This window comes from Tympanuchus pallidicinctus, unplaced genomic scaffold (assembly GCF_026119805.1).
Source record: "Tympanuchus pallidicinctus isolate F22 unplaced genomic scaffold, pur_lepc_1.0 scaffold1, whole genome shotgun sequence".
Lineage (NCBI taxonomy): Eukaryota > Metazoa > Chordata > Aves > Galliformes > Phasianidae > Tympanuchus > Tympanuchus pallidicinctus.
Window position 1 is genome coordinate 90,261,133 of NW_026294618.1, and position 18,326 is coordinate 90,279,458.

At 37.9% G+C, this 18,326-nt stretch overlaps 1 protein-coding gene across 1 annotated transcript in view; it reads left to right on the forward strand.

Annotated features, from left to right (window-relative positions):
• The window catches only part of RRP15 (ribosomal RNA processing 15 homolog), a 30,501-nt gene that overhangs the window by 5,653 nt on the left and 6,522 nt on the right, over positions 1 to 18,326 (forward strand). The window contains exon 4 of the mRNA XM_052681546.1: positions 477 to 678. Coding sequence (XP_052537506.1) covers positions 477 to 678 — 202 coding nt within the window. The remainder of the gene's footprint in view (positions 1 to 476; positions 679 to 18,326) is intronic.

Consider the following 18,326-nt stretch of genomic DNA (forward strand, 5'->3'; position numbering starts at 1 on the left):
CTTTGTCTAGTTCTTTGTGGAGCACCATGTTGATATTCTGTCAGTATCTGCTTGTTTCCTTACAGGACTCACTCCTGTCCCTTATACTTCTGCTTCAGCTGCTCTTAAATTCTTGTATGAGAAATTTAATAGCTGGTTGTAGAATTACCTGCATCCTTCTGGAGTTGAAATGTGTTTTTGTATTGATGGTAGTGCAATGTATCATGTTTGCTTTGAGATCTGAAAAGTTGTGTTTGGATTTTTGTGGTTTCTAGTAATAAGTGGGAAGGAAGATTGAAAATTGAAAGTCTCCTGTATTATAGTGAGTGTTACTTAACAGAATTGAGGTTCTGAGTAACCATTTTTGGGAACTAGAAGCCAGCTAACATCTGAACTGGTTAGTTTCTTTGATAGAAGGTCCATATCTATAAACACAACTTGAGTTAAAGGCTTTTTTTGTTTTTTCTTCACCTCCTCTCTGCTGCCTACCACCCTAGAGGTGTTGTGCAGTTATTTAATGCTGTCAGGACACACCAAAAGAATGTTGATGAGAAGGTGAAGAAAGGTGCGAAATCTGAAAGGCAACGTGCTAAACTGCTGTCATCAGTTTCAAAGAAAGATTTCATCAATGTTTTAAGAAGCATGGACGGTGCTAAAGGAAACCATAACTCTGATAGAAAGGCTGCAAAAAGTAAACAGGTAGGCTTGCATGCAAAATACCTTCTCAGTGTACTTACATATAGTCTGCTGAAGTGCCTGCTATGCAGAACAGATGTATCCAAGTGCCTTGCTTTTTTTTTTTTTATTACTTGCCTTTTTTTCTTTTATATAGCTTTCCTGAGAGAACATCAAGCCTTGTGTGCAAATAACTTATTTTACCTGTGCTCTTATTGAAATACATGTATTAAATTCTATTTTAATTATTATTTTTATATTGAGTTTTGTCATTGTGGAACAAACTGCTAAGTCATAATGAATTATGGCATGAGGAGTTTGGGCAATAGTTGCAAGTTCTCTAGAATTGTGGTATCCGTTCATCCAACGTGGTGTATGTGACTGTACTGCTTCTGTTTACCCACAGAATCAGGTATTTCAAACTCATTTGCTCTGGTTGATTAGGGAACTTTCGGGCTTTGGCATAACAAGTGAATACTGCAACTGAGAAACTCAGGTGTGTTAAACATTTGTAGGCGTTTTTCTCTGAATTTTTTTGTGTGTTAGACTGGTGGTTTATTATTGCTGATAAACTGTTTTGGAAATAAGTATTTTAACATACCTTTTTCTGAATGTAGGCAAGATAGGCAGTTTATTTGGGCTTGTTTAAGTTTTTAGCAGTCCATTCAATTCAGTAAGTAGCTCAGGGTTCAAAAGAAGTTGCTCAGACATACCGTTTCTCGTATTTCAGAAGCTGTGTGTTTTTGATGCACCATTTGTGTTCAGGTTTGAACTTTGTCCTTAATAGTGGGTGGAATACTTCTGTTGGCCCAGACTCGCAGCAGTTAACTAAGTGGGCTCTTGGTGCCAGAAAGAAATACTTCGATCAGCTGGGAGACAACAGTTTGTCATATGTTTTTTGTTTGTGTGTGTGCCTGGGGAGCTTGCTGAAATGCTGCCTGACATGAAGAGCTCATAGAATTTTCATGCAAATGTAACATTAAAGTATTTTTTTGAATTCCTTGGATAATGAGAACAATTTAGCTTCATGCTGACACTTTATTTCTCCTTAAATAATTCCAGCTTGCTTGTTTGGGTGGGGGGCATGTGTGTGGTTTCGTGTTTGTTTTTGTTTGTTTTGTGTTGTTTTTTATTCCCCAGAAAGCAGAACATCACTAATAACATTGCCTACTAGTATTGCTGATGTTAAAGACTAGTCAAGATTGTTATCAACTCAGCAGTCATGGGAATCATCTATCAGCTGCAAAAACATAGTAGACTGACAGTGAATCAACAGCTGAGTAAAAACTGGGATTCTTTTTTGCTTTGTCAGATTGTGGAAGGGCAATTTTCTAATTATCAGGTCAGGAAACAGATTGCGAATGTTTCTTTACCATAGGAGAAATGTCTTATTTTGTCAGTATTAGTAACAGCATATTTTCATTAAAATACTATGGAGAAATAAAGTTTCAGATACTGACTGGTAAAGAGTCATTTTCAAGCATTGGTAGGTGCTGCTTTCTTTTGTTCAGATTTAGGAGTTTTATTTAAGGCTATATTGTGGGTTTGCTTGGTTTTTGTTGTTGTAACTGTGTTTTTTTGTTTGTTTGTTTGTTTGTTTTTAGTGTTTGCTTTGATAGACTCACTCTTCCTTTCCTGTCCTGTTGTATTTCAGTGCCTCTCCATTCAGCACTGAACTAAACTCTGTGATGACAACTTGAAGAGGAGTTTTATTAATCTGCCATTATATCTCTTGGGAATATATTTTACCAATTTAGTACACTCTCGTCTTCTTAGTAGTTAATGCCTGAAATTGAAGTCAAATTTTGATTTTCAGTCTTACCATCAGATTTACACAGACATTCTGCCACTATACAGTACTGCTGGATTCCACAGTTGTATCTTTGCTTCTTGGTCTTTTGAGGGTATTTAAGAGAATGGTAAGTAGAGATGAAGCTTTGAGATGGTGAATTCTCTAGAATGCTGGTAGATTTTTGAGACATTTGAAAGCTTTTCTTAGCTTTGTTAGGGCTGGTTTTCAAACCATTTATTTGCTTGTTTTTTGTCCTTTTTGTAGCAGCCCGCTTTCTTTTTAGCAATTGAGACTATAGTGTGTATTTCATTCTTTAAAAAAAAAAAAGGAATATTTTTATTTATTTCAACATAAATGATGGAAGAGATGCCAATCCCAAACTCCAGGCTTTGTGCCATCAATTAAAATATAGTCCAGAACAATAAAAACACTACCACACCCACATAAAACAAGCAGTCAGCAAGAAAAATAACAGAATAAAGTTTTCCTAGTGAAAGCAATGCTTTCTTTGCCCACTCCTTGTGCTGTGAAAGGAGTCTTGACTATATTTGTGAGAATGGGCAAATACTTAGTTTTCTTACCCTGCAGTGGTTTTGGCATGAAAGATATGCTGCCATGTTTTTGAGGGTTTGGCTTCTTTCAAATGTTCGGAATTATTGAAGATACCCCTTACAAAGCTCTGCTGTAGCTGACTATTCAATCAAGTATAGGTATGCATGAGAAAAATAAATTGAATGCTCTATAAAGATTATCTGTAGTGGTATTTTGTTCTGTATTTTGTAGGGATTTTGTTCTGGCACAAACCAAATGTAAAAGTACATTCTTTTTCCACCAGTTTCATGCCTTCATGGGAAGAGCAGGTAACCCATACTCCTGCCGGAGCTCTCTGTTGTTTATAGTCTCATACTTCTAGCCATTGGCCTAAACACCCCTTGGTGTACCCACCTAATGCAGCTGTGAAAGACGGACTGTCAGGCTGTGAGTTTTTTTCTGTGCCATTTGAAACTAATCCCTTTTCAGGTTTTCTGTGCCCAGATGGGAGTAATTACTCTTCTGAGCTGGAGCCAAAAGGTTTGCCTTTCATATCGCTAACTGTTTATCAAGGTATTTCTTAATCCTTGCTGAGCCAGCTGACTTGTGTCATGTTTTTCTCTGTTTTTTTTTTTTTTTTTTTTTTTTTTTTTTTTCCCAAGGTACTGTACAAGATGCTTGCCTCTGGGTAAGATCATGTAATTTCCTTCTTCCACCATCATCTTATCTGAAAGCTTTGTAATGAGGAATAAGAATGTAATAATGGGGAAGAAAAATCTCAGATCTTTAGCTTTTTTGAGTGTGTTTTTAAACTTTTGAGTGGTGGTATTCTTGTTTTGTGAGGGTTTGGTTTTTGTTTTTTTGTAAGCATTTCTCAGGAGATACAAGGGCTGTCAAGTCTTGTTCAACACGATCCTTACAGAGCGATTATTGGTTAGATCTTGGCTACTTCCCACCTTTAAGATACTTTAAGAAATGTTATTAATCGACATACAGAGTTTTGTGGGAGGTGTTTTGTCTGCTTTCCTAATAGTGGTATATAGTAGTGAAACTCTACAGGCTGAAGTCATCTCTCTGGCTTTACAGCAAATTCAGGAGTAGCAGTGATAATTAAAGGATTCCTTTTGCTGTCTGTAGAGTTAAGTTCCTTTCAGATGTGTACCTCTGAAAGATATGTCATAGGGCCTAATGTGGAGGGTATTTTTGTCATGGATACTCTGTTCTTTTAAAGCCTCCCAGTGTATTCATTTCTTTTCTGTAGACTGTCAGCTGCTTTATCTGAAATAGTCTGGGACTTGGGGCACAAGGTGATCTGCAGGTGAATGATCATAGGTTGCAGCCCGAACTTGACCTGTACTACTTTTACTTATCCTTTCCTACTCTTACTTATGCTTTCCTTAAAAAGATTGCATAAATTTATTTTTTTCCAGTATTAATTTTTAATTATGATACATTTCAATGATATATTTCAGTATGCAATTGCTGAAATGTTCATTCCTATTAGTTGCAGATTATACATATATAACATTCTTCAGTTCTCTTGCAACCCAGTCCTCCAACTGAAGTATGACTTCACTGAATTAGTATAGACTTTTAGAGTTCCTTTAGGTGTCCTTAAAAAATTTTGCATGCTGCTAAGATTACTGTCACAGGGAAATACTTTTGCTTTCAGAGTTGAATGAAGTTTCTTATCTCTTAAACCTGTAAAACTACATTTGCTGATGCAATAAATTAGAGATCTGAAATCTTAATTGTAAGAAGGCAAAGAAATTCAGATTTAATGTTCCTGGAACAGCTTAGATCTCTTCTCTCACTGCATGGCAGTTGAAAGGGTTATTCATGCTGTGATTTCAGCAGAAGCACCAGAAACCTTCCTCTGGCTTTCTGCTTATCATTTGTGCTGCTCCCTGTGAAGTATTATTGGGTGATAACATTTTTTCTAGTGGCATGTGAATAAATGACGTGAAAGTTGCAAATACTCTCTGTGACAAGCATAGCTTGTGCTCATCAACCTTTAATTTTGAATTATGTCTTTGCTGAATGGTGTCCTGAATGGTTATGTTTGCTAGAACAAGCTTTCTCATAGCAGCTCTGCCGCAGAGTATTTAAAGGGTGGAACTGAGAGTAGAACTTTCTGCTGTACCTCAGTCACTATAATTCAGTGATAATTTTTCTATAAAATCTGATGCTGCCTGTATGACTTGGAGTACAACTTGTTTCCTGTACTGTGATGCTCTCTGGAAAAAAAAAAAAAAAAATTACTGGTCTCAAAATAGTATCAATTAATAGAACTTATTGTTGGGAAGGAAGATGAATGAAGACGAACACAGTTGTTCTTTTATATCAACCTATTGATCATATGAGAATTGGAATAAAGTGATTTTTCTATGAAGACCTGTATTCTATAAAAGCTGCGTTTGCTAAGTGACTTGTACGTGTAGCCAACCTGACTCCAGTCATTACAGACTTTTTCTTCCTTGTGAGATTTTAAAAATTGATAAATATTCTAAACAGTAGTTGAAGAACTGTTCAAGGGTGGGAGGATTACTGTGTTTCTGACTTTGACTCCAGGACACAAGAAGTGACATGGAGCTTTCATCTGTCAAGTTAGTTGAAGGTACAAATGTGCTTTCCAGCTTAAGAGTTAATCTGCTTAAAACGTGCTAGTGACTTCCTTCTTTTTCTTGCAGCTGAATAAGTAGTGGCTATTGGCATCTCATTCTGCATTTTCCACAGTTTCCATACAACATAATTGGGGAGGGGATAAATGTTTCCATTATTTTCATCTATATGTCTCTTCTGGGGGGGGAGGAGTCTGAACAATTTCTTTAACCAACTGTAGGAAGTCATTTGTTCCTGAAATATGGGGGTGAAGGCAAGACTTCTAGGAATTTGCTAAGGTGCATCTGCACCTCTTTTAAGTTTAAAAGGAAACATTTTTCTTAAGTGATAATGACATTTCAAAGTAGCACAGGTTTATTGCTACAACTCTTGAGTGCTGGCTTTACAGAACTAATTGAAGGAGTAACTAATGCACATGTATGTGCCAGCAGATTTGAAGGAACAGCCAAGTATTAATTTAGTTCAGCTGTGGCCAGAGTAGAAGTTGTTCTTGTTCTCCCAGTTTTAACAAATGTCTTCCTGTCCCATGCACAGAAATTTTAATTTGAATTCAGCGTTAAATCATGCATTTCTCTCACATGTATGTACTTTCTTGAAGGTCACTTCCTGTGTATTTGGAGTTTGGTTTTAGCACAGATAGTTACCTGACTGCGTGCTGTTTTCTAGCTTATATCCTTTGAATAACTATAATGCAGTGCAGCCTGCCATCAGTGTGCCATACTTTAATCTCCTTGTCTTTCTAAGATGAAAGGTGATTGTACTTTAAATAGAAGCTGTTTGATGACACTTTTCATTTAAATCTGCAATCTGAAGTTTGCAGGATGGATGGACTTTTGGGTCATCAGTAGAGTTGAGTGTTGAAGATGTACAAGCTCTATTTTCTATCTAATGACATACACCCATAACTGTCAGTGTGGGAATATAGGTCTTTGCCAGAATTATGTCTACTTGATTGATAAATGTCAAGAACTTGATGCTGTGAGTTTACTTCCAGGTAAGAGGGATAGAAACTGTGATGCTGTATCGCAAGTTCACCCTTTGTCTCACTGTTCTTGACTTCAGACTTCTCATGTTATTCTCTATTGTAGGATGTTTTCTCTTATATTCAGCTAGTAGGCAGAAAGGGGAAAAGGCTGTGATTTTTGCACTCTGTTTTCACCAACCTGTTTGTTTTGTTTTTCTTAATCCTCTTCATATTTTGTGTTCCAAACAGGTGCTTTCCCTCTACGCTTTAGGTCCAAGCATGCAGTCATACGCTCTGGCCTGTAATGCTACAGCAGTCCTAACAAGTGTTTGCATAGAAGGACTTGTTTCCTCTTTGTTGTCATCATTCATGCACGGTCCAGTTTGATGCAGACTTCAAAGATGCAGCTAGTATGTGATCAATGAGGACAGATATTTTAAGAGAATTTGGCTACTGACTTATCAACTGAGATGATGACCTCAGATCTGGGGATGCTGCTCTCCCAGATGTTTATAACTTGGCCAGACCTGGGAATATGGTAATGAAGATAGCAAAAGACGTATTCCGCACTCCAAAATAATCATTTAATGATTTTTCAAGTTCAGAAAGAATGCATGACGAGACTTTAACGAATGCCTATAGGAAATACTTCTTTCCTCTTTAGGGCTGTAGACAAAATGTTCTAAGTTCATCTTGCCTTGAAACTGGTTGAAGTAATTTTTGTTGAAACATTGTGAAAACTTCTGCCTGAGGCAGGTGACTGCAATGGAAAATTTCAGCCTAATGCAGCTGAAACTTGGCAAGTCTAAGTGAATATAAACAGAGACTAACAATTGAAATGTCAGGCAATATTGAAACATCTCCGTCTGTAATATTTGAGTAACTTGCCTATTTCACTATTAATGCACTGGGGGGCTGTGGTGTTCTGTTTTCTCAGACAATGTTGCCAAGCTGGTTTTCAGTAAAACTATGTCTAAAATAACCACAAACTTGTGGTATACATCATCTTTTGATCTTTCTGTAAGTATACAAAGCACAGACATCCAAAATGTCAAACCCTATTAGAATTCCTTTACTAAAGTGTAAAACAATGATCTGAAGAATTATTTTAAAAGGAAATTTGTCTTCAGCTTAATCTGTGACTTTTTTTTTTTGACTAAAGTTGTAGAAGCATATTGTGTGAAAATGAGAGCTGGGGAAAGTCTTTCCGTTATGTCTTTTAATTATGCTCTTTTTTTTTTTTTTTCTTGCAACAATGGCAGAAAGGTCTTTTTTCTGAATGTTTCTGGTCTTTATTCTGTAGGGACCTTTCACTTTTTTCCAAATTTCAGTTCATGTAGGCTTTTCTGTATAATATGCCTCAACTGTCAAGCAGCATCTCTGATTACTTCTGAACACTGACTGCATCCCGCCAAACTGATAGTTAATGACTTCTCCTTACTGCTTGTAAATGAATCAGCTTAAAATTTTCAACCAACACCATCCCTGAGAAAATCTCACAAGTTTAGGACTGTGGATACAGCCTTATCTTAATGAAAAGTCAACATTTGGAAAATAAAAAGCAATTCCACTTTTACCTGGTAAATTGAGCTGGAAGCCTTAGTAAAAGCTGCTGTCCGCTTTTGGTGTTTTTCATAACTCTTTCATAAGCAGAGTGATGTAATTTGAGAAAATATAGCTACATGTTTCACAGACTTTTATAGAACAGGGTCTCTGGAAGTAAAAAAGGTTGGGTGAACTTGTCTATCTGAATGAGCTCCCTCGGTCTAAGCAATTTCTATTGCAAATTATCTTGAAAAGCGGTTCCTTTACTCTGAAGTTTTATTAAGGTATAAAATGTTCTCATTTCCAGAGTGTTGAGTTAACAAATATGTATTGTAAATGACCTCTGCACACCTGCTCTTCTGTTTATCTTGCTAAAATTCAAGAGTGTTGGGTCAAACTGCTTGCAGTTTCCAATGGTTAGAAGATTGCTGGATTTGGTATTTACTTTTTTTCCTGTAGCATAATCTGACCAGTTTTTAATTACTGTTTCTGAAATTGAGTGGAAGCTTATAAAATATGTATTATTATATAAAATATATACAAATAAAATGGCAGTACAGAGCTAAATAAAAAGAGCAAATAAATATGGTTGTATTGTAAAGAGATTCACAGGCAGTTGATGTATTCACTCTCATATTTAAAGTTCTAAAAAGCAGCCTGGGAATATCCAAGTGTGTAGGCTGTTTCTTAATGAGTTTGCACGCAAAGGTGTGTGGGAAATTACAGCAGTAAAAATTCAGAGAAACTTGGATTTGTGGGTATATAGGATATGTTGCTGTATAGGAATTCCTAAGTCATGGCCTGAACCAATGATTGAGTTCCTGGTGAAGGGACACAGCCAGCCCTGGGAGCACAAGTGAAAGCAGTTCACCTGTATGATCAAAAGGGGAGGAATCTGGTTCTTTCTAACCCTTGTTTAAGGGCTGGCTGCTACAAGGGAAATATCTGTACATGAAAACTCCCCCTTTTGGAGTATTTGGTGAGCCCTGATCCTTGGGATGGGTAAGCAAATCTTCCTTTCTTTTACTGTATTGTGACAGTGGCCCTTTTTTGGGTAGTTTATACCTGATACTGCTTTTGTCTACAGTTGGGAAATCTCGGATTCATAGAATGGTTTGAGTTAGAAGGGACCTCTTAAGATCACCAATTTTCAACCCTTCTGCTATAGGTGGGGAAACCTCCCACTAACTAGGTTGCTCCCAGCCCCATCCAGCCTGGACTTTAATGCCTCCAGGGAGGGCTGCATCCACAGCCTCTCTGGGCAAGCTGTCAAAAGCCATTTAAGTTACGGAAGGGACTATGAGAGCAGGAGCATTTATCCAGGCAAGGTGCTTAGTAGTCATAAAAACTTGAGTATTTCATGTTTAGTAATGAAAATATGGAAGAGGCAATTCATTGTGTTTCTTTTTCTCCTTTTATGTTTTGCATAGCTATATTTGTTTCAGGACTCAAATGTAAGTGGAAATCCTAAGTCAGAAAAAGGAGGCTATTAGACCACTTCCTAATCAGCTGTACTCTGATATGATTTCTTAAGTGCTGGAAGTAAGAGACCAGGTTATTTCTACAGTCTTCTTCATTTGAAACATTTTGGGACTTGTTTTGCTATGCCTCTTGTTGAGTCTTAATGGAAAACAGTGGATTCAAGTAATTCAGAAACCTGCAAGCTGATTATTTATTTTTTAAAAAAGGATCAAAATACTCCGGCCAATGGCCTGCATGCTTCCATCCATACTCTCTTGACAGACGAAATTCTATTAATTAACTTCTAAAAAGTCTTAGATTTCAAGCTGAGACATTGCCTAAGTGTCTTTCATAAACGGGTGACATCTGAAAAAATCTGCTTTGAATTGAAATTATTTTCTCTGAAGTAAGCTATTAAAAGGCATTAGTACTAGACTTCTGAAAGATGGTGTGTAGAAGGACTTCATCTTAAACAGATGCTCCTAGGCACCTCTGCTCTAAATTGTTTGTTTTCTAAGTCCATTGTAAGGGTTCAGAAACTGCACCTCGTAAGAATATTGTGGATCTGGGTAATGTTTGGGATGACAGCTGATCCTTAAACTCCCCTGTGTCTTCATTACTGCACTAAGTATGTATTAAGAAATGTAGGACCAGTTTCTTTTTATCTCTGAATCACTTTTTTCTGGGCTGAAATGCTAGCTATCTGGAAAATTTATTTCTTTTATTTTGAATCGCATCCAAACAGAAAAATACTTAGTTCATTATTTTCCTTTTAGGAAAATCACTGGAAGCTGGTAAGGTGTAGTCCGTTTAAGTTTATTCTTGGTAATTAACCAATAACTGCTGATGGTCTTTTGTAACATGATGGACAGTATTTTGTGGATCTGAGGCTCAGTGTTAGCTAGGACAAAGAGCTGTTCTTTCTAATGGACAACATGGTCTTATCCAAGTCAGAATTAAGATTCTCAGTGAAGCAGTGCAACTATCTTATCCTTAGTTGTCTTCTGAACAAAGAGATTGCAATTAAAGTAATTTGAATACCATAGATAGTGATACAAATTCTTGTCTGATAAGCAATGAAAGTAAAGTACCATATTATGTTATTAATGACAGCCTTGATTATGCGCTGTTTTCAACCATACTACTCATTTACCGTTCTAAGTTCTGTGTGATCTTTGCTTTAAGGATCCTATTGTTCAGGTAGATGAAACATGAAAGCTGTATAGTGATTGATAGATGAAGAAGGAATAGAAGTAATAGGTGAATGGTGCAATAGTATTGGCTAGTATGGTAGGCATTCATTTCACTGTTGTTGGTACGAAGACTGATAAATAGGCATTGCAGAGGTGAGTGTAAAAGCAAATAAGGGAGGATGATGAAGTAGTTTGCTTTTTAACGGGGAAAAGAAAACACATGAAAATTAGCAGTGATGACATACTGGAAAGGTATACTGTCTGGAATTGTGCTTCCAGATATTTTCTGTGATAGCCTAATAAAGGGACACTTTTTCCAACTGTCTTCTCTGTAACAATTTGCAGTATGCTTTGAGCTAATGTTATTTGTCTTAGTTTCAGCTGGGATAAAGTTGTTTACTTCAGAGTGTCTGGTATGATGCTGTATTTTGGTTCTAGGAGGAAAAACAATGCTTAAACACACTGATGTTCATAGTTGCTGCTAAACAGGGTTGTGCAGAGCTGAGGCCATTCTCAGCAAAGAACCCAAGGAGCTGGGAGGGAACAAAATTAGGACAGGTGACTTAAACTGGCCAAAGGGATGTTCCATGCCATATAACATCATGTGGAAGGAGTCTTGAAGGGGGTGGTAGCTGTCTTTGTCTCTTCTGGTGCTTGGAGGCTAGGAGCTGGCATTGATTGGGATGTGGTGAGCAATTGCTTGTGCATCACTTGTTATATACGTTCATATATCTGTATATAAAGTCATAACTATTAGCCTCTTTCTTTTCTCTATCTTAGTAAATAATACTGTTTCAACCTGTGAGTTCTGTTTTTGTTTTGTTTTGTTTCCCCCCCCCCAATTTTCTCTCCAAACCCACTTCTCCCCGCAGGGGAGAAGTGAGCCAATGACTGTGTGGTGCTCAGCCATCTGCCAGATTACACCACAGCAGTTGAACAAATGTGAGGCTCCAACAGTTAAGATAACAACTGATCTGACTGGAGCGTGTTGTAGTAGTTTGAGAATCGCTGGTCTCAACGTTGATTTTTATTTGTCATCTCTGGAGGTTAGGTTAAGGCTTTTATTTTGCTATGCTGTATGGCCTTGGCTTGTATCATGATACAATTGGCAGCTGAGTAACAAATCTTTTTTGTGTCTTTGGCATTGCAGTCATCTTTGGGTTTTGGAAGCCTTATGGTTGATACCATTAGTAGTTACACTCTTTGCTTTGTATCCTGGGGGAGACCAGCTGTGGAGAAGATGGAGGAGGACACTTTCCAACAGTTCTCAACCTCCCTTTTCTTTTTTCCCTGGAGCTCAAGAAGAGCTAGTCACTATGGCTCTTCAGAATTTTGAATATCCATGGGATGTTCAAACCAGTGTGCTCCTATTGCTATGCATCTTGAATGTACTTCAGCTTATGTTTGAGATTAAACCATTGTTTAAGAATAATATCACCCAGACGTTTGCCCTGAAACAGGATAGTTCTGAATGGAAGGCAGTGTGGGATGGTATGGGCAGGTGTCTAGAGCAGTAGGCACCTCCAGTAGTTTGGATCTTCACGTCTGAACAACTGCAGAATCCTGAAAAACTAGCAGAATATTTTGAGAAGGCTTGCTCTCACCCTGGCAATTCTGAAGAGGTACAGATCACTGTGACATGCTGGGGCCTGGCCTTTCAAGCTCTGTTGAACACTGTTCAGCATCTTCAAGGGGAAGAGAATAATACTTCTGAATCTGTTGACAATGCAGCAGACCCTCCAGCTCCTGAGATAATCCATGCAGCAACTCCAATTCCTGCAAGTTACTCTGAACATTGTTATTGGAGTGACTGCTGTCACTGCAGCTCTCGAGGTGAGCCTGCAGTTGCTCCTGCTGTGGGTCTTGTGGCTGTTCTACATATTGCAATGAGGAAAAAGAAAAAAAAAATCCCTCTTGTTGGAGGTGCATCACGCCCAGAGGTACAGCCTTGTGGTCCTACTTTAAAAAGTCCACAAAAAAAAAAACATTTTTATTTTTAGGTGAGATATTTTCATCTGACAGTTTAGAATAGATGTTTGAACTTTGGGACAATGTCATTTTGCTTTGTGTTTTACAAAACATGAGTTAAATGTAATAGAATGCATTCCTCAAGGGGATTTATTATTATAGCTAACTGTAATATTTCGTATCCGTGTTGCAAATCAGCTCTGCGATCTATCTTTCTGTAGGCAAAGATTATTTTCAGGTGTGGTGGGTTTCTTTTAGTATGTCAAGGAGTGATCTAAAAGTGATTAGCATGCTGGTTGCCTAACAACCTTCACAATTACTTAGCTTTTCTGTTGTAATTTAAATTGCTTCCTGTGCAAGAGGAGGTGTTTCTAGATTATTAGAACTAGAACATGATGTACTTTAGCATGCCTACTTGTGTTTTTTTTTTTTTAAAACAACCCAACAACTTAAAGATTAGAAAAAGCTATTCTTTTCTAAATGCTGATTAAAATTCAAATTAATGCTAAGAACGAGTGAAGAATGTGCCGTTTGTTTTGTTTGTTTTTTTTCTTTGACTCTTCCTGTGTATGTAGGTGGCTGAATTTTTTCTTTTTAAACACAGTAGCAGTGAGCAGTGTGCATATTAACTGAAGTCATCAGCTGGAATGAGTTGGACCACGTATGTTTCATGAAACAACTTTGAACTCTCAGTCTGTTCTGACTGAGAACAGAAGATGATTAAACTAATCCCACAAGTTATATGCAGAGTTGCGTCCCCTGGAAGGTGCGTGATACCTTCTGGAGAAGCTCTCAGGTTGTAGTATTTCTGTACTGTTTATTGCTGCTTGAAAAAATGTGAGGAGAATGTCTGTACGGTTGGGCATGCTCTTGCAGCAGCAAGTGGTAAAAATTCCTTGTGCAGCAGCAGGATTTCTGAGACTGCTGCTATCAGAACAGGAGCCTTGCAAGTGCTGAAGAGCTCCAGACCTTCCTGTATGCAGAAGGGCCCTGTGTTACACTTGAATTCTTTAAATGTTTTTACTTTTTCTGACAAATACTGATTTATGAGGTTTCTAATGAGCTGAGGCTGAAGAAATCTGTTTTCTCAAGTGCCTGTGATTCTTCTTTGCAACTGAGCATTTCATAATAATGCTAATGGTTTTTTTTTTTTTTTCCCTTAAAGCTAGATAAACACTTGCATTTAGAGTTTTTGTGATGTGATTCTGACCTTTCCAAGGTTGGAGCATATTTAAGCCTCTGCATGCCAGCTCATAGCGTTCTTTCTCATTCACACATCCTTGGTTGTAGTAAACCCCAGAGGAGAAAATGAGGATGGGGAGATTCCTCATGCAGGTCGTTAAGTTGTGGGTGGTCTTCTGGCTGTGCTCAAAATTAAAATCAGTATTTGTGTTTCTCTTGCCTTTTAGTAACAATTCCAGTGCTTCAGTTGCAGAGAAGTTTGACTGGGAACAACCGGATTTAAAACACTGCAAAAATTGATTATTGTATATGCTTAATAGCAATGTAATTGTGGGCTTCAGTGTGTGCAGGAGGCTTTGTAGTATGAATAAATCTCCCATACCGTGCTGGTGTTCAAGGCATTTGAGTTCAGTCTCATTAAGAGAGAGTGTAAATGGTTGTTGAATGATTAACAAATAAACAATTGTGTAGCATTACTCTGCTGCAGAGTAGACTTCTGTTGTGTATGGCATGGTCTGTAAGCTCAAAAAAGCTTTCCAAAATCAAGTAAGTTTCTATGAGACTTGAGCTCAGAAGTTCAGCACGTAGTCTCACATAGTCTCAGTCTCCAGATCTTTGGGGATCTTTTGTCTTTGGGGGATAAGATGTATGTAGGAAACTATCTTATATTGAAGATCTCACTGTATTTCAAATAAGTGAAAATTGCAAGTAGTACTGCTTATTAAGCCCAACAGGCTTTTTTTTAGTTTCTTTTTTCCTGTTAAAGGTGATTACATCTTCAGCTCTACTTATGTTGCTGTTTAAGATACTTAAGCTATAGCTCTGTCTGCTTCTAGCTGAGACAAAACTGAGAAAATTTATTTTCCTAGAGTACGAACTTTGATATTCCTGAAAATAGAGGTAAAGATTTTGCTGGTGTTCCTTGTCTTGCATCTCTTCCTCCTACTTTCAAGTGCTTTTGTTTTTTATGTTTGTTTTCTTTTTTATATGTTTTCTTATGTTTTAGTGGAGATCTAACACACGTCAGTGTATGTGTGTGGGTTTTTTTGAGCTAGGCTTAAGGCAGCTTTCTTGGGGATAAGGAAGAGAATAGCAGCAGTCATTTGGAGAAGGATGGAGGCTGGCAGGGAGGGTGATTGTCGGATGTATGAGAGAATGCATTTTGGCAGATAGACTTTTTAACTTCTTTGCTGTGACAAAAGCCTCCCTGTATTTCAAGTTCTTAGATGTCTGTATTGAGCAGAACAGACGAACCTGGGGAGGCAGTTCAAATTAATTAGACATGTTAGAGTTGTTTTCTCAGGGCATAAAGTCATTGCTTTAGAGATATTTATGTTAGAAATTCCTTCCCTGACAGGTACAAATAAACGTTTATTGTATATGATGGTAAAGAGAGATGCCCCTGCAAGCTCTGGTATTTCATCTTCACAGAGCAAAGGCATAGGAGCCCAGCGTGCTGATTCTGATTCTTACATTTGAAAAATGTTTTAATACCCTGCAGTTTTTTTTCTTCTGAACACTAGAGGAATTTAGACTTTAGGGGAATCTCTACAGTGATAAAAGCAGAAATACCTTTATTTTTGCTGTTGTGCAGATGTTCGAGTGGCAGAAATGCTGTCTTTAATCTGTTTGCTCTATTTTCAGAACATAACTTTTTTTATACAATCACCAGTAAGTGTTACTTACTGGTGACTTTCTTCAGCCTGTGTATAGTTCTCTGTGTTACTCGATGAGCATCCAGGAAACAATTCCAGCCTGGGTCCTTCAAGTGATGGCTGCTTGTTCTGGGTGACAGATTTAAGCTTTGTTGATTGTTGGCTGATTTGTTTTTATTAGGACTTCAGTAATTTCAGTTCTTCTGGTTTAGATTTCAGAGATTACGTCTTCAGAACAGTAATATTTTGGGAGATATGTCACCAATACAAAAGCCTTGTATCAGAGCTAATGCATGTGGTAACTTCAGTGACTCACCAAGCATGGGAGATGGCGGTTGTGGTATTACCATTTCTCTTCAGGTGGGCTATCTGGCCTTTCCAGCAAATGGGCATCTGCAGTGGAGTAACCACAGCTTCGGGTTTTGGTCTCTCATTGCAGCAAATGATAAGAAATGCATCCCCCTGCGCTAGTGACTCTGGAAACTGTTGGTAACTGCTCTCTCTCTGACCCTCTGAAATAGGTTCCAGGCTTTCAGGCAAAGAACAGACCCATTCAAATCTGTGTGTAAAAGAAGGGAAAACAAAAAAAGCAATTGTTCACTCCCTACCTTACTGTTTCCCATAGTGTTAAGCGCTTATGTTTATATAGCCTGTTTTGTTTGCATTTGGGGATGTTCAAAGGGGACTTCAGTGTTGCGGTGGTATGTGGGAGAGGTGGATGAACAGCTGACTGGGAGTTCAAAGGCAGTTGAATAGAATGAAAGCCGGTTTCGTTTTCAAGTGCCAAGAATCACTTCTGTTCTACTTAGATGGAACTAGATTATAGCATTGAAAACCCAAGGGCATTAACATTCTTATATAAAACAAGTTGGGAAGCGATATTAGAGTTGAACTAATTGTTAATTGTACAGATATTCTTGCTGCATATTTTCTTAAGTCTCCAGGAATTTTTTTTGTGATAGAATGGATTTGGATGATTTCTACTGTGAGGGAAAAATAGAGAGGTAAACGACTTAGGAATGAAGATACTAAACGTGGGGTTTTCTTCACTTGGGAGCATGCTTAAAAGTGATTAAATGTTTGCTTTCAAGTATTTAATCTTCATCTTTCAGGCATGGATATGCTGCCTCTGTCTTTCTTCTTAGTGCTTGTATAAACTTCTATTCAAACCTTTGTGGCTCCTTGTAATACCACGGAGGATCAGCATCCCCCTTTGTTGAGGTCCTGCTTTTGTTCTCTTGTTCACTTGCTGAATAGTGGATTGTGATAATTTGAGCGCTGGGCTTGTCAAAGCCTGAGCAGCCTTTCGCTGGTGCTGCTGACAATGTCTGTTCTGTGTGTGTGGGAAAAATAAATGACATCTCTGGTTTCTTTATTATTGCAAAAAAATAAGTAAGTAAATTTGTAAGGAAAATGAGGATTTTTCCATGTCAGATTTTACTCTATTATATGTTCAAACAGTGATTATTTCTAAAATATCTGGGACTAAAAAAAAAAAAAAAAGCAAGTGTTTTTTTGTAATCATTCTGGCCTTATTCTAATCTGGAAAGGTAAATGTGTAGGATAACAGGATACCAAAGTGTTCACTTAATGTATTATTCCACTGAGAATATCTTCCTACAGACCTACACTGTCTGTCATTCTTTTAATTCCAGTTAACTGATTACCCTGCCTGAGATGATTTCAGGCTTTATGGGGAATAGCATTTGTAGTGAATTGCTGCAACAGTGAGAGTAGATAGGAGTCACTCCCCTGGGGAAAAAGGGAGTTGTTGTTTTTCCGCTGCTGCTGGAGATGGGAGAGTTACACCTCCAAATAACCATCAATGAGAGCAGCTGTGGAGACAAAAGGAAAGAAAAAAAAAAACATACCTCTTGAACAGCTTTAGTTGGTTGTTGTTGGTGGTTGTTGGGTCTGGAGAGATTGCTTTTGGAAGAGAAGGTGTTGAGATGTGTAATCTTATTTTTGAGGGAGTCACCTTTCACAGAGAGCTGCAGGACAAGTCACATTTTTGAAATCATTTCTGTTTTGAGTAACTGTTAAAAGTAATTTGTCTGGCAGACTTCTTGTAGCAAACAGATAGCTTGTGTTGGTGTGATGTGTTAGGTTTGCAGTGAGAGATCTGCATTTTCTTCTAATTATTTTGTTTAAATTTTATGCTCCCAGAAAGTACATGATCTGCACCTGCAGAGGATGCTGTAACAAATAACCCCTGTCTGAAGATACAACGTCAGAAGGTGGTGGTTAAACAAGTGAATTGGCTCCTGATTTGAACAGGGCAGTGGGAAGGAGATAGTGGTATGAAATGCCTGTATACCTTTGTTTCAAGGACATTACAGAAGTAAATTTTTTTCAATTCCTTCGATTCCTCCTTGCTAAAATAATTTTTTGCTTGGGTGTTGGACACTGATTGTTCCTCAGAAGTATTTTGCTGCTGTGGCTTAAATGACTGGAGTCCTTCTTTGGTACATGGAATGTTTTTCAGTGTTTTCCTCCAGTAACGATTGGAATGTCAGAATTACTTCATCCTGTTCTTTAAAGCTGTTGCCACAGGATGGGGCTGTTGCACCGCTCAGTGTGCTCCGTCACTTAGAAGAGCAATGTTTTCAGTGCTAACCTGAAACTAAGGCTCCTGTCACTTTTCTTCATTATTCACCGGTCCGTTTAGCATGGCTTCAGTTTATCCACTTTGAAGAAGCGCAAAATTTGGAATAAGGTGTTGTTGGCATGCTGAGTGTAGATCAACTTTCAGTTTCTTT